The sequence below is a fragment of the Asterias amurensis genome, chromosome 2 (assembly GCF_032118995.1).
Source record: "Asterias amurensis chromosome 2, ASM3211899v1".
Lineage (NCBI taxonomy): Eukaryota > Metazoa > Echinodermata > Asteroidea > Forcipulatida > Asteriidae > Asterias > Asterias amurensis.
Window position 1 is genome coordinate 25,210,852 of NC_092649.1, and position 24,322 is coordinate 25,235,173.

At 38.1% G+C, this 24,322-nt stretch overlaps 2 protein-coding genes across 5 annotated transcripts in view; both read left to right on the top strand.

The window, feature by feature from the left end:
* Nucleotides 1-6,732, top strand: part of LOC139954363 (uncharacterized) — a 78,305-nt gene extending 71,573 nt beyond the window's left edge. For all 3 annotated transcript variants that reach the window (XM_071954124.1, XM_071954122.1, XM_071954123.1), the window contains one exon: nucleotides 524-6,732. In XM_071954124.1, the coding sequence (XP_071810225.1) occupies nucleotides 524-773 (250 nt within the window). In that variant the 3' untranslated portion in view covers nucleotides 774-6,732. The remainder of the gene's footprint in view (nucleotides 1-523) is intronic.
* A 2,335-nt stretch (nucleotides 6,733-9,067) lies between these two features.
* The window catches only part of LOC139954375 (uncharacterized), a 56,561-nt gene continuing 41,306 nt past the window's right edge, over nucleotides 9,068-24,322 (top strand). Inside the window, exons 1-11 of one of the 2 annotated variants that reach the window (XM_071954137.1) lie at nucleotides 9,068-9,302; nucleotides 12,420-12,663; nucleotides 14,314-14,381; nucleotides 15,945-16,070; nucleotides 17,023-17,145; nucleotides 17,960-18,076; nucleotides 20,181-20,294; nucleotides 21,061-21,174; nucleotides 22,073-22,183; nucleotides 22,713-22,826; nucleotides 23,255-23,368. In XM_071954137.1, coding sequence (XP_071810238.1) covers nucleotides 9,080-9,302; nucleotides 12,420-12,663; nucleotides 14,314-14,381; nucleotides 15,945-16,070; nucleotides 17,023-17,145; nucleotides 17,960-18,076; nucleotides 20,181-20,294; nucleotides 21,061-21,174; nucleotides 22,073-22,183; nucleotides 22,713-22,826; nucleotides 23,255-23,368 — 1,468 coding nt within the window. In that variant the 5' untranslated portion in view covers nucleotides 9,068-9,079. Of the gene's footprint in view, nucleotides 9,303-11,041; nucleotides 11,187-12,419; nucleotides 12,664-14,313; nucleotides 14,382-15,944; nucleotides 16,071-17,022; nucleotides 17,146-17,959; nucleotides 18,077-20,180; nucleotides 20,295-21,060; nucleotides 21,175-22,072; nucleotides 22,184-22,712; nucleotides 22,827-23,254; nucleotides 23,369-24,322 lie in introns of those variants that run through there. The other variant, XM_071954138.1, reaches the window with a different exon arrangement.

A 24,322-nucleotide genomic window follows, 5' to 3' on the forward strand; every position in this document is an offset into this window, starting at 1 on the left:
CATTATGGGTTTTACTCCCACATCTGTTACTAAACATTTCTTCTTATTTCCTATTAATACTTTGTCTCTACCCTTTCACCGATGTTTGTTAGCAGTAGAACTGTATACTTAGTACTTCCGAGTTCTGTCAACAAAATCACAGGAGTATACAGTGCTAACACACATCGGTGTAAGGGTGAAACCAAAATTAATACTTTTTATCCCTGATGCAAATTAATTTTCTATACACCATTCCGTTAATATCACTTCTACTGTTTCATGTGCAATTAATTAAATAAATTAATTTAAAAAAATAATGAATAAAGGGAAGGAATAAATATTTTTTAAATAAGTTATAAGTAAATGAATAAATATAAAAATACAAAAAAAATAATAAAAAAATCTTTATATCTAAGAACAATAGTTAATGTCCCTCAAAAATAGAGGGCTTTCTGTAAGTTACTACTACCAGTCAGTTGATTTACATCAGATTTCCGGTTTAGAAATATATTTTGACAGTTGTGTTCTGGGTTTTGTCTTGAAGGGATGAGGCACTGATGCGTAGGGATGAAGCACTGATGCACAGTAAGATGGATCCTCGATTCTCAACGACGCAAGAGGAGATGAGTTTCTCAACGTCACGGGAAGAGATGGACCACGAAGAGGTCATGGAACGCCAGGAAGAGTTGATTCGCAATGACAACCTGGACCCTCAGGTAATGACGTCCGCCAAAGCTCCGGTCTACTTGGAAGAACCTAACCACCTCAAGCAGATGGACAATGGTAGAGAGTAACGGCGTTGATGGATCCAAGATTGAAATACTCTTGGATTTATTGTTATGAATGGACCAACTTAATGTTTGGTGGGTGGGGGAAGGGGGTTGTTGACCATGTCTGCAATAGTCATGAAAGCCTTAAATCCAGCCAGGGAGTTTGAGGATTTTGAAGTGCAGACAGGGTGGATTCGAACCACAGATAAAACTGGGATTGATTCGAGAACAGGCATAGATTGGAACCCTGGAAACGCTGGATTCAAACTACCACAGACGTCATTCTAAGAGATACAGTATCATATTATTAGTCCTCATGCTATCATGGCGATGACTGGGACCTTAAACCATTTACAATGATGGCCTTGCACTCTGTCAATACACTTTCTTACTATTGTGTCAATAGTGGCGTTTGTGTTTCACTTTTAGTGGTCCTGCTGTATTTAATAAGGCCTGGGTCAGCCATCTTGCTTAGCGGCCATTCAACCTCTAATGCGAAGTCGGATGGCAGATGTATTTCCCTCACAAACTCTGTGATAAAACTCAGTGTGAATACTGCCATGTCCTCCACCAGGTTGCCTATGTATTGATAATAGTTTTATGTCATGAACCACTTGCGATAATAGCACAGGCTATCCCCATCACTTGATAAACATATTGACTGGTCATGCACTCACTAGTGACCAACTAAACAGTCACTAGTGACTAGTAGTAAGTCTTCAGTGCATGATGTATCAGAGGTTCTGTGCAGGGTTTTAGCCAGGAGTTGGAAGTACAGTTGGCAGTAAATTGAAAAATTAGAGCATCACAATTTCTCACTTAAAGTACATTTAGATGAACATGAAATATTTGGGGACTAGTGGCTGAAGAAGTGCTAGTGTTTGGGGGTTTGGGGACTAGTAGCTGAAGAAGTGCTAGTGTTTGGGGACTAGTGGCTTAGGAAGTGCTAGTTTCCGGGGAATAGTGGCTGATGAAGTGCTAGTGTTTGGGGACTAGTGCCCGGATGTACATGCACCAAGTGACTTGTTCATGCTTGGTGCATTGTTCAAGTACTAGCCTGCCAGGTTTAGCCCAAAACCCCAGCCCTTTGACCAATTGTATTGAGAAATGTGTTATAAAGTATACACCGCTGATGCCTAGAGTTTGGGGGCGTGTCTTGCTATTTGGGCATATCCGTGTTCAATAGGCGTTGCGCTGTTAAACTTATGAGGCTAATGTGCATAATGCTTTGCATCCAATGGCTTCCTTCGGTTAGTTATATTTAGAAGATGGAAGAAAATTCTGAAGAGAGAAATTGGTCACATGAAGTACCGGTAGGTCTTTTGAAGCTAATTATCCCAAATCGTTGACAGATTTGTCTGCATTACCGATGAACGATGTCTATAGTAGCCAGAGTTTCTTCAGGGATTGGTGGATGTCAAACTCTGAAAGTGCACTGCAGGGAGCTAGCGATTGTATGTAAGACTAACGTAATTGACCATGCATCTTGGTTTGATCGTTGTCGTCAGTCGCGCCATACTTACTGTAAGCCCTTCAACGATTGGCTATGAAGTGTAAGGGATCAACCTGAAAGAAGGCTTCCCAAAAAACTAAATTCCAAAAAGCAACACTCGTTGCAGAGAATGTTACACTTATTTAAGAGCTTATCTGTAAAAATTAAAAGCAAAAATTTCACTTGTGTGACCAAAATATATCGTTGACATTTTTTGGCAGCTTTTTCAGTGTGTCTTCATTCGTAACAATCTTGTATAATTCACTTTCTATACAATCAATCTTTTAAAGACTAAAACAAAAAGAAGGTAATCAGGAAATACTTCATGAATTCTTAAAAACTATTGTGTATTTATAATCAGCTTTGGCCAAATATCCTTTGCTGTTGACAGTGAGAATGGGTTGAGTTTGGATTTTATTCGTAACCGTCTAATTTGTTGGATGATTGTTTTTTTTTATTATTATTATTATTATTATTTTTTTACATTTTGAGCTATGTGCTGTATTTACAATCCAAAACGTTTTATATTTTAACAGTGGCAGTTTGTCATCTCAGTATCTCAATTGTTTCTATCAGTTATTTATTTGTTAAAGATGACTTGGTAGCACTTGAGCTGCTTCATTGTATATTCTAAGATGTTTATTGACCCTAGTTGAGAATTGGTTTCTCATTTGTCACAGCTACGCTTGCCGACGAAGATGCACCGGGAAACAATTCATCTTGAAAGAAGACGAAGGTTCTTGTAACTTGTACCCCAGTCACAAATACATAACGGTTGGTTTTTCGAATAGATTGCGTCAAATTTCTATTCATTTTTGGCCGGGGCCCCATGGTGGAATCGGGCAGGCATCCAGATACTTTAAACTCAAACTTTAAACCTGGTGCAGCATTTCGTATCGAAAACTGATCGCCAATAAATTAGTCGATGCCTGGCCGATGTCCGGCAACGGATTGATCACAGAACTAAAATTATTTTAGCATGTGCAGTGGATTTATGGGACTCCTTCTGTGATTTTTACTTTTTCTCAAAAACTTGATGATTAATGAAGCTGAAACTTCTACAGGCGAGTAGGGATTCATGTTTCTCCAAGGACTTTGTCTACAAAAGCTATCAAAACCCTTACAGCTATTATGACATCGGCGACTAATTGAGAAACTCCTCCTTGGAGACCATCATAGAAAACACACTGTCACTTTGCGTTAATATAAAGTTTGAATCATGCTTTTAGGCTAATGGTTAGTGTAAAATGAGGTGTGAGGTTTCTCATGAAAGTATGAAAACTTTGAGACCAAGAAATTCTTTTTTTTTTAATGGAAATACAGCAAATGTTTTGCCAACTTCTGTTTAGGCAAGCGTGTTGTACATAAGATGGTTGAACAAAACGCGACTGTTCTTTGTAGGGTTAAATTAAGTGCCAAGTAATCAAACAAGATGTAAAAGCCTTTATAGACGAGATGTGGAGAACCAATCTTTCTTTGGAATTTTTTCGTACCTTGTGAATTGACAAGATATAAAGTAAGTTTTAAAATCACATTTAAAAAATGTAAATATGGCTGGGCCATTACTATTGTAAAAACAAAAAGACAAAAAAAAAGTAACTAAAATTTGTTGTAAAACTGCAGAGATTGTTAAAGATATTAATTTAAAATTGCTGTATGTTGTGACATTTGAGTACGTGACCAAAGAAAAATCAAAAGATGTTTGTGGCTTTATTCAAACATGTTTTTATCAGATACTCTAGGAAAAGGTTTTCTCGTAGTAACTCATTTTTCTCTAAACATTTTTCCCTTCTATCTCCTTGTAAAGCTTCCATAAAAGTAATTTTAAGTGTACTATTTATGTTTTCTTATTTAGGACTTAATGCCTACCTCAGATGTGTTGATAGTAATAAAAGTGACTTTCTTGACAAGCTGAAAAGGGTCCAGCTGTTCGAACGGTCTGGAATAGTTTTTTACATACGAAGGATTTGAAACTTTGCATGGTGGAAATACGCTATTGTAAGGTTTGCGGTAACAACATGTAATGGTAATGTTTAAATGAGTTGGGGTGGTTCTGAATTGAACCGTTGGTTTCGATTGGACGTTTCGATCAGTATGCTCTGATCGTCTTCTGGAGAAAGCAGAAACTCTTATAACGTAAGAGTTGAAGTTAGTTGTATTGCCAATAAGCTTGATACACTGGCATGCTATTATTTCAGACAGGGTTGTTGAGATCCTCAATAGACCCTATGCACAATGCATAGCTCACATACACGCGTATCTCCTGTCAGCCATTTTGGGTGTCAAAACGTGTTCAAAAGGATAGTGTATGTGTTTACGCACTTCGGAACAACGCGCGTCTACCATTTCTGCTTTTTTTAGGGAGTTCTTTCTTTTTGTGCACGCACGTTTTGACACCCAAAACGGCAGACATGTGACGCACATGTATGTGCGTTGTGCGCTGCGCGTTGTGCGCAGGGATTATTGTCGTGGTTAGGGTTTTAGCTCCATGCACTTTGTTGTTCTGGCACAGTTCTCTTTCATGGTTGCCCGACATTATCGGAATACATTTACGCTCATGAAGCGTAGCTCGCGTTTGCATCCTAGATAGCGGAAAATACCAGTGCATGTATTGATTGGTCCACATTTACCACCCAGATTCGAAATATCTCCTCTGATAGAGTGATAGAGGTATCATTGTGAAACGCTTTGGAGATGGTTGTATGCAAAAGCGTACATGTACGGTTGCCTGGGGTATGTAGTTTTTCACTAGACATCAACTAGCTTGACTTAAACCTAAACCAGAGAAAGCTTTTAAAGTTCTTTACTCTATCGTGTGGAAATAAGGAACAACATTTGAACCAGTCATCTCAAAACAGTTCTTTCAATTTTGAAAGGAAGTACAAAATACGCATGTTTCAAGAAAATTCTTAATCGTTAGTTGTTGATTAAAACTTGCATGACTGTTTTTCAGAAAATGTCACCGTCATTAGTTTTATTGCTGCAAAAACACTTGCATTTTGACTTCATTATTTAAGTGGAGATTTTCTTACAACTCTATTTATTGCTTAAATACTCTATACATGTACCATTATTTATTTGAGGTGATGACAATTCTTCTTTGTGTAAGGTTTTGGACAAAGATTACCTGGTTTTCACATCTGTACACACAAAAACATATTGGATTATTATGTTTTTTTCTTCTTCTGGAAATTGTAGATATATAACATCAGCTGCAGTCGGTTCCTTTTAACAGCTATTGGTTTCAATGGCCCAACTGATGATCATCCCAATTGTAGTTCACGTGTCACAATATGACCCAATTCAATGTGAATGCCTAGCTGAAAGTTTAAATGCTTTCCAGTTTGGACAGGCCTGACTATACTTGGGAAAGTTACTGAATCGGGTGTGACAATGCACTATAACATTTGGGCTATGATACTTTGCAGGTGGTTGACTTGACATTACCTGGACGTGTTGTGATTCCTGTGGAAACATCAAGGGTTTCCTTTCAATAAGAATACCTTTTTTTGTGTGCTTTTTAGATTTCTTCTTCATTGTATCCTAAAAGCAGGGGTGGTAAGCAACTTTACATACATTCCTACAGTGTGACTGAGAGTTAAAGTTGCCTTGACGCTGAAGTCAAAATATATAAACACAATATTTTCTCCTTAGTTTGAGGGAATTCTACCGAGGCTTGTTCCCTATCAGTCATCAATGATTCTGTACGATGTTATATTGGGGTACCACACTCTTTAACAAAATAAACTGGTCAGAAATGAATCGGATCTTGGGGGTATTGGTCCATTCTTGGGTCAAGGTGGCTAATTTATGGGTCAGGTTGACCCAGAGGTCAGACTGAACTGAAACTTGTAATAAAAATGGAATTTGACCCGGATTGTGCGTCAGTTAGACACATTATTTGGACAGTTTTGCACAGATTCCAGATTAGCCTGACCCAGAAATGGGTCAGACCTCCTCGGATCTGGAATCTGGGTCAATTCTGACCCAGGGGGGTTTAAAGTGTAGTTCAAGTAGTAGTAACTTAAATCTCTTGTCATCATCATCATCAGCCTTTATTTATAACAATAGCATGTAAATTGTTGTCTTTTTGAACAAATCTTTCAATATTTGTGACTGGTCTTTTTTAAACCTACAGTTTTCTTCCAGATATACTATTTTCATTTTGTTTACAACGTATTTGTACATTTTACAAAACCACATGTTAACATGTGTGGGAATCATTTTATTTTTTTGTATCGAGCAAGGTCTATTGTGCTGTTTTTACTTGTATCTTTGTGTGTACATAAAAAAAGTGCACTGTGTTTGTTTTGTATGTAGTTCTCTTATTGTCTATTTATGGTGCTGCACATAGACGTTTATGTAGTTGAAAGCAATAGCTGCTCATAGCAAAAAAAAATAAACAAAAAGTAATGGAATAGGCTTAGAAATGTATAATTTATACAAAAATTATTGTAAAAAAAATAATAAAACGAATGAGCCAAGAATCAAACCAGATCTCTATTCAGTGGCTGTGTCTTCCTTTAATAAAGTTCCATCTTCATAAAGGTTCCAAGTAGAGTAGAAAGCAATAATAACAAAATAAGTATAATCACAAGTTAAAGGCACTGGACACCTTTGGTAAAACTTGTCTAAGACTAGTATTCTCACTTGGTGTATCCCAACATATGCATAAAATAACAAGTCTGTGAACATTTCGAAACCGCCTTGTTGCAAAACCGGTTTGGTTTTTTTTTGTGTGCTCTTAGATGTATTATAAAAGGCCTGAAGGTTTTTTGTATATACTTGAGTGAGAAATTATCTCTTTCTTAAGAACTGAATTACTTCAAAAAGGCAATAAGTCAAGCGAAAAGTAATAACAAATCGAGTATGATCTCAAGTTTAAAGCTATTCTGTGAGTTTGAAGTCAATCATGCAGGAAGGGGGGGGGGGGTCACTTTGCCAGACCACTTGTCTCAAATTGAAATTTTAACCCACTTAATTACTGTAATTTCCTATTTTTTGGTTTTTTTCCCCATAAGAATTCCATCGTTCAACTTTAATCTTGAAAGAGGATTACTTCCATCTAGTTAAGGAATTGGCTGTGGTGACGAGATGGTTTGAAACCATAATGATAAATCATATTATAAACAACAACGAAACTTACTGGCAATAGTAAATAAATCCTCTTCAACATTGTGACACTATGGAAGTTGAAGAGGTTTCGTGACAATACTTGTTTTTATCCCATTTTCCAATTTGACATTGAGCTCATTCAGGTAAAGTTTACAAAATTACTTCCAATCCAGGAATTGCAGAATCTCTTTTCATGTTTGACCCCCAAAATGTACACGCTTCAGTGATCTGCATCTGCAATGCACTGTGTCGTGTGAATTATGTTCAATGTGATTTGCGTGGTTCGTATCATCAATGCATGGATGATTTTAAATGGAAGCTATACGTCATGAAAGTTTCACACGTATTTCTTTGGCTAGAAAGCGTACTTGAGTTAAAGCTGAAACCCAACACTATGATGTCGGCAAAAACTAGTCAGGGCAAATCAGCGAATAGTTTAATTATTTAGTATGAAAAAGAATTGTTAAAAAAATGTGTGAAAGGATGGTGCCGTGCTTATAAAAAGGGTTGCTTTTCAACATCGCAATATAGCCAGCCGGACGACTTTGATAGCATTTTGACCACTGCCATGGTCATTCGGGTGTAAACTCAGTTTCACAACTTAGTTTTAACGGCAACAATGGTCCCTTCACGTTGTGGTGGACAAATCATAGATAAAACGTATTCGATTAACTATAGGACTACGATTAACCCACAGGCCCAATATTATTGCACAATTGTCACTTTTTGTCAGTCTGTTTTTAAAGTCACTCGGCTGGAAGTAGTGAACTTTTTCCAAAACACACCGGATGAGTAAACATATTACCTGTTGACTTGAACTGAAACATGACAGCTCAAATTCTGTGACCGCCGATTCAAACTGTTCTTGTATACCGTAGAGCTATGTGACCCATGTGTATACCATGGTGGTTCAAAATAGGCCGGTATCGATTCAGAACATGGTTCAACAATGACACAAAGGGACCGTTCAGAATAGTCGATGTTCAAAAAACAAAATCTCGACATTATGGGCGCGTCAAAAGAAATATCCATAAATCAAAATGTAGATGTGTTTTTTAATATACAGGCCTATTATATATCTTTAAAAAAAACCGAAAAGATAATGGAAAAAATACCCAGCTGGCTCAGATCGCCATATTTTCTGACTACTACAAGGAAGTTTAAAAGAGCCATTGGAAAACGAGTGATGTTGGGGGCCTTCGATCTTAAATATTTTGTTCATTTGAGGAATGTCTTTGCTCTTCAGTGTATAGATTACATTATAAAGCCATTTAATATTTAAAAATCTAAATCGAGGGTGGGTTGGTGAGTCAAACAATTTCAGGAAAATATAGAAGGTTTTTAACGTTGAGTTCTGAATAGCCCTATAGCACCAATTATATTTCTGTTGTACACTTGCATTTTACTTCAGACCATTTCCCCCCGAACCGCACCCATAGGTTTTTAATATGGAAGTTCAACTTGTCTATTAAACAACACGGTCACACGAGGACAATGTGTTATTATACATGGTCATGGCACAAGAAGCCAGAAATATGCTGTTTTCACCGTGTCTACTGAACCGAAAAGCCCAACAATAGGCCTACACCCATTTCAATCCTAGTGAGTAATACACACACCATTGTCAGTAAAAATTAAAAGAAATCAGTAGGCCTATAGTGTCACACAAAATAGGTGCACTCTACACGCATAGCAGTCATTTCAAAAAATTTACGGATACAAAATGGCGACGTCGGCGAAAATGCTTGGATTTGTATGTGTTTTGGTGTCTTTCTGCGTGGCATCGGGAAGACCGAACGGAGCTCCGAGTGCAACATGTACCTCCCTGATGCCGCTTCATCCTACTTCGGTACCTGGGGTCAACTATCAAGCCCAAACTTCACAGTCAAACCCTTATGTTGTGGGAGCAAGTTCGGCAACATACAGGCTATTACAAACTATTACAGGTGAGTTTGTTTAGATTCTACTAGTTACTACTGATCACGCCCTATATAACGCCAACCACGCCCTATTATTAGCACCACATGCATACACTATGTACAAGTTTTGTTTATAATTATACTCCAAATTTGCATTTATTGTGGTAGCAAGTTCGCCCATAGGCTAGGCCTACGCCTTATTTTGAGCTATCCACGACATGTGATTTCTGGAACCGTATACGCCCTAGAACAGCACACACGCCAAACTATTCACACGCCATATTCTGACTCCCATAGGCCTATATTATAGGGTGTAAAAGTTTTGTGTTTTATCTTGTATCTTTTAACAGTTTGTTTTAATCCTGTATGTGTATACAATAAAACTACTATTTGGAAACTTTATTTCGAAAGGTGCTCGCGTTTTTTATATATCACCGAAAATCCGAAGTGAATTATAATTGTGTTCAAAGATAATCCCTAAATAGGAATAGGCCTACACAAACTGAAAAGTGTTAACTGCAGTAACGCTTCCCATACACATATTTGGGGCATAAAAGCTCATAGCTTTGTACATAACCACATTACTTCCAGATGGAATGTTTCTTAAAGTGTGTTATACTTTCAAAAGTTCGTTATTTCGTTTTTGCTATTATCGTTTCCTAATATAATATAACAAAAAAAAAAACAGTCAGGACGGCTAAACAGTTTACAATAAATGTTTTAAAATGGTGTATAGAAGTGTTCATGGGTGAGTATTTTTTTGTTAAACCTGTAACAATCTATTATTCGGTCATTTGAAATTAGGAAATAGACTTAAGGTGACATGACACGTAAGAAAAAGGCCTAACTAGTTAAACAACAACATACGGAATGTCCGAAAGGTTCTCCGCATGGCGTTCTAATTGTAATTGGGAGGGGAACAAACACTCTTCGCTTGACTGATTTTTCCTGGCCCTGCAGTTCTCTTCAGTCTTTCTGTTTGTGTTAGGCACTTGACACAATCAGCATTTACTCAAAATAACTGCAACATAAAAACTAACTTGGTTCAGAGCAATGGAGAGCTGTTGATAGTGTAAAACTTTGTGAGAAATGGCTAATTCCTATTTATTAAGTTTTTGAGAAAGTTAATTTCTCACTCAAAATGCATATTTCCCCTTTTACTCTCTAGTGTTACAGTTGCCAATTCTGATTAATATGCTTTGATGACTATTGTGACCCTTTAAAGTAGGCCTATCTATCTAATATCCTCATGATATAATTCGCAGACATCTGGCATTATTTTGCAATAACTATGCATTTCGTGTGCTTGATGAACTTGGCAAGGGTGACCAATTTTAGCGGATACAATAGGCGATATCGGCAAAGGTTTACCCTATGCTTGGATTTGTATGCATTTTTGGTGCAGTCTCAAAATCAAGGGTTTTTTTTTTTGGTGGGGGGGGGGGGGGGGGCAACGATTCTGTGAGATGAGTATAACAAAGTTTCGATCTCGACCAAAACTCGATTTTTGATTTAATGGGGGTTTTCACTCATGGCTGATTAGGCCAACCTGAAGCCGTGGTTTCGAAAAGGGCTTATGAATTTGCCCGCTAGTCAGGACTAGCGGACTAGCCCTGATTGTGAAATCTTGGAGGACAAATTTTTATGGAAAAATCAACACTTTCTGCCTTTAAAACGTTGTATTTTGATTGGGCGGAAGTTTTTATGCCTAGCGCCCCCTTGCGTTAGTAAGAATATAGAAGACATCATGGCGGCCAATGCGACGGACGTTCGCACGAGCAAGAGGCTTTCACATGTTGTGTGTTCATGTTCTAAACGCTTGAACTGTATATATAACGGCTGTGAAAATGGAGGAATATCACTGGAATGGACCGCGGTATCCTTGACCATGGAGCTACTTTGATAATGTGTGTAAGTTATTCCTCCATTTCATACGATACGACTGAAGAAAAATACGGAGTGCTACGCACTGTGCCACTGCACAGAATTAAAACAGTGCACTGCCTGACCAAGCTGGACTACCCTGCCGCCGACTTACAATGACTTAGTCCACAGCCAGACGATGGCCACCGGATCCTCCTGGGATAACTTTCCGTATGGCGCCACCACTTTTTCACTCATTTTTACATGGTTGGCTAATGATGGTTGTAGGCATGTTGGCCAGTGTTAATTTCGTGCCATAAATGCATAACAAACAACCTATTCAAAATTTTGATAGTAAGTTTATAGTTATTTTAGATATGATGGTTTGCTTATAAACTAATAAAAGTAATATGAAGGCCTTAGTCGTAAAACTAGGGCACTGTTTTTTTCGAAAAAAAATTTTTCTTCGAAATCTTGACAAAAGGATTAGGCCCTACAAAACAACGCCCCAGTTATCCAAACATAAGGAACAAAACTGTGTTGCAACAATTCTGAGAGATTTCTTCGAAAAATTTGAAAAGTTTCTGAATGGTGCCACAACTTTTTCATTTGATGTGAAATAATTATAAAATAGTATATAAAATGAGATATGCCTTTTTGTAAAAATGAGTGAAAAAAGGGGTGGCGCCATACGGAAAGTTATCCCACTGTATTGTTAAATTTAGAGTTAGACTGACAAATAAAAGATTACAGAAAAGTACTCAATTAAAACAGTATTGAATCTTGTAAAGTTAAAAATGTCCCAAGTTCCCTTTCAACCATGTACTGACTATAATTAAATACTCATTCTGACTGTGAACCTGATATTCAACATTTTAAATTTTCCTATTTTTGTGCCCTTTAAAGCCATTGGACACTTTCGGTAAACAGTATTGTCCAAAGGCCCACACTTCGTGTATCACAACTTATATAAAATAACAAACTGTGAACGTTTAGGCTCAATTGGTCATCGGAGTCAGGAAAAAATAACGGGAAAACCCTCTCTTGTTTCGCTGTGTGTGTCATGGCATGTGTTTATTATAAATCCGTAATTCTCGACGTTGAGAAAAGATAATTGTTTCAATGTTTCTCAAAAAGTAAAGTATTTCATGGAATAATAATATTTCACGAGAAGTCTTTCACCATTACCTTCTGTAAACCCTGTAAGTTATTTGTAAGTCTGTGAACTTTAATTTGTTTTTCTGTTCTGAAAGTGTATAATGGCTTTAATGTATTTTCCAGTGAGAATCCTCACCCCAGTGCCTGGTACCCCAGCCTTACGTGGTTTCTTCCTCCAAGCTCATGACAGTAGCAACAATGCAGTGGGTGTTTGGGTCCAACACCCGGCTGAGCATGCACGTACCTTCTCCTGTAATACACAAACAGTTACTCAAGACTCGGTGACCCATGTTGACACTACTGACAAGCCCACTGACCTGCAGTTTGGATGGACGGCCTTGGCAGACTATGGACCTGTCAGATTTTAGTAAGGCTAATGGGGGGTTTAGAAAGTGTAATAATTATAATAATAATAATAATAATAATAATATAATAACAATAATAATAATAATAATAATAATAGTAACCGTATTTATAATGCGCCTTTTGCCAAAGGATACAAAGCGCCAGGTATTATTACTGCAAGGAGTGGGGCGAATTTTGAGATATATAAGACCTAATCCTTAAGCACCATGTAATGGTTTACAAGGTGCTATGGCGCAATATGCTGCCATTCCAGCCAGAAACACCGGGGTAGACCCCTTCTCTTTACGATAAGTGCATTGGGTTCTTTTACATGCGTTTACACAACACATGGGACCAACGGCTTTACGTCCCATCCGAAGGACGAAGCAATGGCTGTTGCTTGCAGGAACAGTAACACAGGGTTTGCCTTTAATATTTTTGGCGACTGGACCAGAGGCGAGTTTTGAGACTCTGAATTTGGCACTTACATTCACCATTCTCTGAGGGCAAGCGCCAAATTTCTACGCTAGCTGTGTAAGCAAAGAATGCCTAGTAATGTGGACTATAATGACCGGCACAAGCTAAAACTCTATGTATTATAATCTTTGCTTTGTTCTGACAAGAGTCATGAAATTTTAATAACTCATAAACATTTTACTAATTTAATAAAGACTCTTTTTTATAAAAACCATTTATGCAGTCATTGCTAACAGTCAATTTTATTACCTTTTTCACTAAAAATTACTGGGAAAAAAAACAGGACAAAAAAAGGTTTTTGTTAATTATTTGGATTTATCCATACACCGATTTGCATGGAGCACTGTATAATATACTCTGTACTTTCTCCGATTTCTGTGAAACAATCCATAGCCTATTATTCGAGTGGGATTTGAACTCTCAGCATATGCCATTCAAGAGTGACAGTTACCTCAAGGAAGTTTGAGGAAACCTGTAAACAAGGTCGCTTGCTATTAACCCCTGTACTCTTCCACGTTAAATGTTCTGGGTGCACTACCAATCCCAGTACATGGCTCCTGGAACTTACGGTAAAGTGTCTTGCTCAAGGACACAAGTGTCCAACTGCCGGGACCGAACCTACACTCTCAGATCAGAAAACCCTGAGCATCAATTCAATGCTCTTTACCACTAAGCCACGACACACCACGCAAAATGTAAAATTTGAAAAAGTTTTATTATTACCACCCAAAATATTAAAGGAACACGTTGCCTCGGATCGGACAATTGGTCTATAAAAAGCGTTTGTAACCCTTTTTTATAAAAATGCATATGGTTGGAAAGATGTTTTAAAAGTAGAATACATTGATCCATACAAGTTTGCCTCGAAATTGTGTGGTTTTCCTTTTACTGTGCGAACTAACACGGTCGGCCATTTATGGGAGTCAAAAATTTGACTCCCATAAATGGCCGATCGTGTTAGTCGACGAGGTAAAATGAAAACCGTGCAATTTCGAGGCATGTTTGTGTGGATCATTGTATTCTACTTTTACAACATCTATCTAACCATATGCATTTTATGAAAATGCTTACAAACGCATTTCAAAGACGAACTCGACCGATCCAAGGCAACGTGTTCCTTTAATACTGAAAGATTTAATATGCATACTATGCATGATGTTAATATTTCTTCTTTGTCTTTGTTCACATTGTACAGTGCTGTAGCAGCCCAGAGCATGCCAGTTTTCTGGATCATCAGGTCCCAAACCACACTTACTTTCCAAGGTGAGCTGCCGTCGATTTCACCAAACTCTTCCTAACTTAGGATTAATCTTAGGACTTAGTTCCGTATTCAAATACGTAGGACGCATTGAACCCATCCTAAGTTAGGACCGGTTAATCATCCTATATCGAGTTAGGATTAATCCTAACGTTTCGTGAAATCGGCCGCAAGATTATAAACTGAACAAATCTTCAGGGCACTAAAAAGTAGCATTTCCAGTCTTACTTTTGTTACCCCTGACCCGCATGATTAGTCCTTGTTTTTTATCCCTTATGGTTGTTGTTCCCATTTGGTTCTTTTTTCCTCCTGCATGCTCCGCCCTCAGCCGCCCTCTTATTGTTTTTTTGTTTTGCTTTTGTTTTCTTTTTCAAATAATTTATTTAAGTTAATGTAATTTAACCTTATTTATTCTTTTATTTTATTCTGTATTTATTTTCCTTATTTCTTGCTTTTTCATAAATGTTTTTTTCCCGTTAATGTTCTGTCTTGTGCTATTGTAACTTGATTGTTGTACCTTGTATTGGTCGAATAAATAATAATAATAATAATAAAAAAAGAAAAGGGGCCCCGATTTTATAAGCTTCCTAAGCACAAAAAGGTAGCTTAGCACAACAAAAAGAGGCTTACCAGAATGTACTGTCTATGACTGATTTCCTGCTCTTTTTTTTGCTAAACAGAAAATTGTTCAGCAAAAATTATTGCGTAAAGGGTCTTTTTAACTTTTGTAGGACAAAAAACACCTGTAAGTGTCTACAGATTTACACTAAACTTACACAGTTTGAAGATAATGATAGTAAGTAGGATTTGAAGCTTTGCATGGTGGAGATAAGATATAGAAGAGTTTGCGGTAACACCATGTAATAACAATCTCTAAATGAGTTGGGGTGGTTCTGAAAAGAACCGTTGGGTTAACTCGACGTTTTGATCAGTATGCTCTTTCTCCAGAAGACGATCAGAGCATACTGATCGAAACGTCGAGTTAACCCAACGGTTCTTTTCAGAACTACCCCAACTCATTTAGAGATTGTTATTACATGGTGTTACCGCAAACTCTTCTATATAATGATAGTAGAAAGCTTCCCTGAAAATATTAATTGCTGAGGTGCTGTAGTTTTGGGGAAATAAGTAAAACAATGTCATGAAAATAATTTTCAACTCATGAGACTAAAATTATTTTAATCATTAACAAACGTATATTCATGACATTGTTTTACTCATTTCTCAAAAACATAAGCACCTCAGTAAGTAATATTTGAAGGGAAGCTTTCCACTATCATTATCTTCAAACCCTGTAAGTTTAATGTAAATCTATGGACATTTTAAAGTACCCAAATCCTTTATGCTGCTCTATGGAGATAAGAATGAAAAGAAACATGATTTCCTCATGTCTTTGTGCACAAAACTAGGCACATGTACACCACAGCAGTGGTGCGCGGTATCAACACTTGCATGCCCGATGCGCGTCGGATTGGTCTATAAAGGTCTCCCCACGGCACTTGATGTTCTGATGGTGTTGGTGTTTTGAGTTGATCTTTATTCCTATGTTTGTCTTGTTTTTCCTACAGCTGATGATGCTTGCACCAACAACCAGTGTCAAAATGAAGCCATTTGCGCTCTCATCCCATTTGACGGCAACCAATACACATGTTTTTGTGTGGGCCAGTTCACTGGCATCTTCTGTGACATCCCATGTATGTTTGCCTTACACACTTACCGTTTTGTTTTGCTTCGGTTTTAAATGGAGACTGGGGAGGTGGGGGGGAGGGCAAAACAGTTTGGAGCCTTTCATTGAATTTGGAGTTAGAACTGCTGTTGACATTGTGCATACATGTAGTAGGGTATCAGTCAATGTTGGTCCCAGGGTGAATACATTCAAGAAACTTTCTCCTGAAGACAATCAGGGCGTGCTGACTGATATGAAAAGGTTTTGTGGTAACACCATGTAATGACTTTCTCTAATGAGTTGGGGGTGGTTCTGAAAAGAACCGTTGGTTTCAACTCGACGTTTCGATCAGTATGCTCTGATCATCTTCTGGAGAAAGCTGACTGAAACATTAAGTTGTTACATCACTGATTTATTTCAGAACCACCACAACTTTTCAAGTACATGGTGTTACCTGCAACTGGAAATTACAGTTGTGCATTTACGCGTGTTTTCCCTAAACAGTGAAACGGAACTTGTGACTACCGTTTATCTGATACACCTACTCCAATCAGCACCATAAGGGTGCACACTACAATAGGGAGAAAACAGATCGTCGGCCTCGTTAACATTTTGTTAAGGTCCTCAAATTATTTTATTTTAGACAGATTTTAGAGCCCAATCAAAGGGGAACAGTGTTTAAAAAATTCCCATTTGTGACCTGGCGGTTGTTAACTTCCAACTTATACTGGAATAATTTTGGATGAAATAGGCCCTGAACAGAGTTGTCACACTTTCCTAGTAAGCAGAGCCATGAAATTTTGCCAATCTGGGCTTGAAGTTTCAGTGGGGCAACCGATGCAATTTCTCCCTTCAGCTTTGTCCCAATGCTCCTTGAACTGTCTCACCATCATGCATACTTTCCGGAAGGTCTCCCTGATCACCAATTTGTCATCGACATGAAACAATGTTTTATGTTTCTATCCTCTTGTTTCAATCAGTAAGCGAAGCAGCGTGTACTTCTTTCACCTGCCGTAATGGTGGCGTCTGTGTGAATACTGGAGGTGGTCGCTTTCGGTGCATTTGTCCTTCCATGTTTTCGGGAGTTTTGTGTGAGAATCAAAGTGAGTATTTGTTTGTTTGCTTGTTTGGGTGTTTGTTTGGGGTGTCAGGGTTTTGTTTGTTAGTGTTTGGATGATGCTCCCATAAAGGGAACTCGGCCAATAGATAATGCATGCATAATGTTATTTTTAGGTGCATATAACAAGAATAAAAAGGAACATAGGATTCGAACTGCCTCTAGCTACCGGGCAACCTCGGTAGTCTAGTTGGTAAGACACTGCCCTAGAATTGCAAAGGTCATTGGTTCGAATCCCACCCGAGTAACATGCCTGTGATATTTTTTCACAGGAATCGGGTAAAGTACTGAGTATACAGTGCGAACACACATCGGTGTATGGGTAAAAATCAAAATTAATCTTCTTTATCGCGATACAAACTGAAAATCTCTTATAAGAATAAGAAATGATAATATTTTCACACTATCAAAAGTGTCATGACTGGTGCTCAAATCTATACTTTAATGACACTGGAGCTAGATGCCGGGTGCACTTTACCAATTGGCGATGACACTCCACAAGATTTGAAACTTTTCATGATTTTCAAACTTTGCATAATGGAAATACCATCTGTAGGCTCTGACAGTCTTCAGGAGAAAGATCTATCTTGAAGACAATCCGAGCAAAGAGATCGAAACATCGAATTGTTTCACCACCATCTCTTTTCAGAGTCACCACAACTCGGTGACATATTTCTTGTACATTAACGATGCCATGACATATGAAAAGCACTGTGCACATTTTGTTTCGGTTGCATTTACAACACTGCATTTCTCCCATGAATGTCAAACACATTTTGTATTTTCTGTTTGTGTTGCAGACAACCCATGTATTAGCAATCCTTGTCAGAATTCAGGCACTTGCAATATCTTTGGTACCTCTGCCTACCAGTGCACTTGCCCTTTGACACACATTGGAACCAACTGTGAAATTCTGAGTGAGTACCTCCACTATTTATTTAAAAAAAGGACAGTCATGTATTGAGCCAATTCATACGCTAAAGCATTACATATCAGGCATGCAACTCTTCCGCATTTGTTTTATAGCCTAATATATGCCTGGCAACAACGGTGTACAACTACAATCATGTAAAATAAGCCTAGTACATGCTAAGAATGCACCTAAGAGCATAATAAACCTCAACATTTTCTAGGGTACCATTGTGGGTATTAGTGCTGGGCGAATAGTGAAATTTTGTTATTCGGATACCGCTGGCCAACTATCTGAAATTAACCGGATATTCGAATAGTTTTTTCGCCGCTAGAGGGCGCTGTTCGTTTGTGAATGAGATCTTATGGGCGGATTGATATTAGTTTTAGACAGTGTCACTCGGTTCATTCATAAAAATGACCGGATCTAATTTAAAGATGGCGATTTGCTTTTTCTTTTGATCGTGATTGACTCTACGTGAAGGAAAACTTTTGTAATCTTTGAACAAATTACGTCAGAAATGTCATTATTTAAACTCTTCACGGAGGTGAGCATAGTTTAATACTTAATTTATGCTGTTTTATGCTGTCTTAATAGAAGTTTCATAAGGATTCAGACAAATCATTCATATCAGTTGTCGCCCGACGTCCGCGGATATTCGGATATTAAAGAATATCCGGTTACTCGGTTGTAATTACAGAACTATCCGGTTTATAAATAGCTATTCGCCATCAACCGGATATTTGAATAATTCGCCCAGGCCTAGTGGGTATCATGTCCCGTGGCGTTTCGACTGCCTCACTCCGCACTTGCGTTGTGCCTTTGAAAATTTTTCTCTCTTTTTTTTTCAACGGGCAGTTGCATGCCTGACATATAAACATAAAATAATCAAGCAATAAGCCGGCAAACTGACTGGATAAATTGTGAATAACTTTGGCTTGAAACGAAGTTGGCTAGTGTGGGATTTGAACCTGGAACCTGTGGATTAGTATGCTGCCAACTGATATATCAATCCCTAATAATGTTGGCAGTCTCCCTATGTTTGTCAACATCTTTGTTCGGGAGTGCCGGTCAGAAGCCATTTAACCTAACTGCTGTATAACAGGAACTTGGTTCAAACATAATAATAATATTAATAATAATAGTAATATTAAAGGAACACGTTGCCTTGGATCGGTCGAGTTGGTCTTTGAAATGCGTTTGTAACCGTTTTTTATAAAATGCATACGTGTAGAAAGATGTTTTAAAAGTAGAATACAATGATCCAAACAAACATGCCTCGAAATTGCACGGTTTGCCTTTTACCTCGTCGACTAACACGGTCGGCCATTTATGGGAGTCAAAACTTTGAGTCCCATAAATGGCCGACCGTGTTAGTTCGCACAGCAAAAGGAAAACCACGCAATTTCGAGGCAAACTTGTGTGGATCATTGTATTCTACTTTTAAAACATCTTTCCAACCATATGCAATTTATAAAAAACAGTTACAAATGCTTTTTATAGACCAACTCGTCCGATGCAAGGCAACGTGTTCCTTTAAGTTTTTATATAGTGCTTTTTCACTCTCAAAGTGTATCCCAAAGCGCTTCAAATTATTACCCCTGGTCACTGGGCCTTAAACCTTTCCTTAAACCATCTCAGCTCCCTGTGGAGTATACAGCTTTGTGCAACAAATGCGCCACTCTGCTTAATCAATCACAAGAACCATCTCTGACCTCACATGTGCCCATTAAGCACGTACAAGCCTATTTGGAATTGCAGCTGTGCATGTCTGTTACTGCTGACAACGGATTTTGTCTATCTCCCGTGACCTCTTCCGTGACCTTTCATAGGGGTAAAAGGTAGATAGACAAATTGCGTTGTCAGCAGTAACAGACATGCGCAGCTGAAATTCCGAAGTGGCTTATAGTTAAGTTTCTTGCTCAGGGATACAAGTGTCACGACCAGGATTCAAACCCACACTCTGCTAAACAGAATCAGCAGAGCTTGAATTCATATAAACATATAAAGTTCCAATGGGAGGCTTCCAACAGGAAGTTCCAAGTCAATTGAAAGGTGTTAAATGACATGATATTTCAACTGTTTTTTGTTTGTAATTTTTTTTTTAACAGTTAATCCTTGTGGAAGCAACCCCTGTCTAAATTCTGGCGCTTGCTCTTTACTAAGCAATTCAGCCTATCAATGCTCTTGTACTCCAACGCATGTAGGAACCAACTGTGAGATAAGTGAGTACCATCCTGTATATTAAATTCATTGGACACTTTCGGTAAACAGTATTGTCCAAAGGCCCACACTTTGTGTATCACAACTTACATATAAATAACAAACCTTTGAAAATTTAGGCTCAATCGGTCATCAGAGTCGGGAGAAAATAACAGGAAAACCCATCCTTGTTTCCGCACGTTTCGCAGTGTCATGACATGTGTTTAAAATAAATCCGTAATTTTCGATATCGAGAATTGATAGTTGTGTTAATGTTTCCTCAAAAAGTAAAGCTTTTCATGGAATAATTTTTCAAGAGAAGTCTTTCACCATCACCTTCTGTAAACCCTGTAAGTTATTTGTAAATCTGTAAACTTTTATTTATTTTTCTGTTCTGATAGTGTCCAATGGCTTCAAGTAAAAAAAGAAACAATGGAAGAACAAATTTATGTAAAGCGCCAAATCCCTATACTTTTTTGTTGATTGTATTTAATTAATGATGGGGGTTTGTGGGAAGTTTCATCGGGAAGTTCCAAAGGAAAGTTCCAACAGGAAGTTCCAATGGGAAGTTCCAATGGGAAGTTCCAATGGGAAGTTCGAACAGGAAGTTCCAATGGGAAGGTCCAATGGGAAGTTTGAACAGGAAGTTCCAACGAGAAGTTCCAACGGGAGGTTCAAACAGGAAGTTCCAATGGGAAGTTCAAACAGGATGTCCTAGTTCCTAAAATTGTAGTTCCTAAAATATTAGGACTTTATATTTTAACCATGTTCTATTATTTTTTGTAACAGTTAGTCCTTGTGCGAGCAGTCCCTGTCAAAATGGAGGTGGTTGCCAATTGCAGAGCACTTCCTCCTACATGTGCAATTGCCCTCAAACATACGTAGGGACCAACTGTCAAATATGTGAGTACCCTCCTGTATATGAAAAAAATAAAACGTTTATGCAGTGCCAAATATTAATATTTATATTTTCTTTAAATGCTGTAATACGCTTTACATGAGGCCAAACAAAATAAATGTTATGTTTCCGATTACCCGACCTACCCCAAAATTACAGTATGCAGCAAATTCTGGGACCCTAAATCTTTTTATTCATCCTTTCGGGGGCGCCACTTATATAAAAAACATTTATTAAAAAAAGTCCACCAGTCTACACAAAACATATATAGTGCAGCGGCTTAGCAAGAAAATTGTGCACTTTTTGAGAAAAGCATGAAACTTCTAGCATAGTTTGGTTGGACCATAAAATACATTTTAAGATGTGGAGGGAAGTCAGATTTGACCTCTGATGACCTTGAGAGGTCAAAATCCAAAATGGCCGCCAATCCGCATGGTCTAATGCAAAACACGCTTAACTTTTGAACCAAATAGTCTAGAAAGCGCTTAAAGTGTCTTTTCCATCTATATTGGGGATGCCAATTCATTTGGTAATACTTGCAAGACCACCAAAACTTTAGGTTTTGTATAAAGGTCAAGGTCAAGGTCAAAATTTTCCAAAAAAGGCAAATTTTGAATGTTAACAACATGTTAAGGCATACCCGCTGTACTAACACAACTCCTGCAGTCACTTAAAATTCACGAGCACACTTGCACACTTACCAGGGCTTAGATGCGCACACACTCAAATGTTCCCTGGCTCACTTTTAATTTTGCGTACAGCGCTGCCAATCCATTTTTACTGCATGTTAATTTTGCCTGAAGATAAAAAGTTTGTTGGAAGGAAGTCGTTGGAGAGTATTAAGGACTTTTAATTTCAACCATGTTTTTTTTATTTTTATTTTTATTTTTTTTTTTATTACAGTTAATCCTTGTGCGAGCAACCCTTGTCTGAATTTAGGCGCTTGCAATATACAGGGCTCTACCTATATATGCACCTGTCCTCAATCACACACGGGAACCAACTGTCAGATAAGTGAGTACCCTTCTGTATATTAAAGACACTGGACATTATTGGTGATTGTCAAAGATCAGTCCTCTCACTAGGTATATCTCAACATATGCATTAAAATAACAAACCTGTGAAAATTTGAGCTCAATTGGTCATCGAAGTTGTGAGATAATAGTGAAAGAAAAAAACACCCTTGTCACACGAAGTTGTGTGCTTTCAGACGCTTGAATTCGAGACCTCAAATTCTAATTCTTAGGTCTCAAAATTAAATTCGCAGAAAATTACTTCTTTCTTGAAAACTACGTCACTTCAGAGAGAGCCGTTGCTCGCATTGTTTTATACTATTAACCTCTCCCCATTACTCATTACCAAGTAATTACCAATAGTGTCCACTGACTTTAAGTTATTTGTTACTCCAGCTAGGATGCCTCAAAGTCTCTGATATGCTTTGCCATGGTGAATCTTAAACATGTTCTAGAGGAAGTTCCAGTTCCTTATTAAGTCAAAGAAAAGTATTCATATTTTAACCATGTTTTTTTAATATTTGTAACAGTAAGTTCTTGTGGAAGCAACCCCTGTCAAAACTCAGGCGCTTGCCAAGTACTGGCCGACTCTTCCTATCGATGCAACTGTCCTCAAACACATGTAGGAACCAACTGTGAGATGAGTGAGTACCCGCCTGTATATTAAGTAAAATATTAATAAAAGAAGTTGCATTTAAACAAAGCGCCAAATCTATTTTAAATTATTTTATTTATAACTATGCATGAAAATCAAATACCTCAAATTCTCTGATATGTTATGCACGCAGCGATGAGTTAACCCATGCCACACTTTAGGAATAATCAGTGCCACAGGTGTGCTTCAAAACCTGGAAGTTTCAAAAAGGAAGTTCCATAAGGAAGTTTCAAAAAAGGAAGTTCCAACAGTTTAAGATCCATTAGGAAGTTTCAAAAAGGAAGATCTATCAGGAAGTTCCAACAGGAGGTGTAATTAGAAAGTTCAGACAGGAAGTTCTAACAGCTTAAGCTCTAAAAGGAATGTTCCAATCCCTTAGGCATACTTCAACCATGTTTTGCTATTTGTTTGTTACAGTTAATACTTGTGTAAGCAACCCCTGTCAAAACTCAGGCGTTTGCGAAGTACTGGCTGACTCTTCCTATCGATGCAACTGTCCTCAAACACACATAGGAACCAACTGTGAGATGAGTGAGTACCCGTATATATTTAGAGTAAAATATAAATAAACAAAATTTCATTTATTGAAGCCACTGAACACTATTGGTAATTTTCAAAATATTTGTTAGCATCGAGCAATGGAGAGCTGTTGATAGCATAAAACATTGGAGAAACGGCTATTATTATTATTATCATTATTGGCATTATCTATACTATTAAAAGCGTAACCTGCGCCATCTTGGATTGAAAATTAGAAGGTCCAGTGGTATGGCATCCTTGTGGAATCCAACACGGTTGTTTGTGTGGAATTCAATACGTTTGTGTGGTTTCAGACGTCGGGTTGCAAGTCTGCAAAACCCGGATCCAAACTCGCACTTACAAGTCATGTGATTGGAGGAAGTTTGGGCGGCGACCGTGCGTCAACCACTGGTCGATGTTGTTACCAGACTTCCTAGAAATCTTTCTGACAGGCGACTCATTGGACAGTGTTTCGCAGATGGTGCTCCGGATTGGTTCATTCATTGCCCCTTGCCCGCCCACCCACCATTCGATCCGCCCTTTTTGGTCAGGTTACTTTCGTGTTGTACTAAGCATGGTTCTCCGGATTGGTTCATTCATTGCCGCGCAGGGTCGAAAGGGTCGAAGAGGCTGGGTGCCAGGACAAAACCGAAACCAATCTCACGAATTTGCATTGAATGGATGAAGTACCGTATATTGATGTTTCGCAAGCGACCATGTGTCAACCACTTGTCGACGTTGTTGTCAGACTTCCTAGAAATCCTTTTGACGGGTGACTCATTTGTTGAAAATATTAAATGGAGAATATTTATAAAAAAAACATTCACTTCCAAACGGCATGAGAATTATCATGATGGACAAGGATTGGATCAAACGGAAGCTTATTAATTTGGAAACGTTGGGTAGGGCCGGCTATAGGTTGGAAGGTGTCTAAGGGAACTTTACAATTAATAACATTTTGGGGTG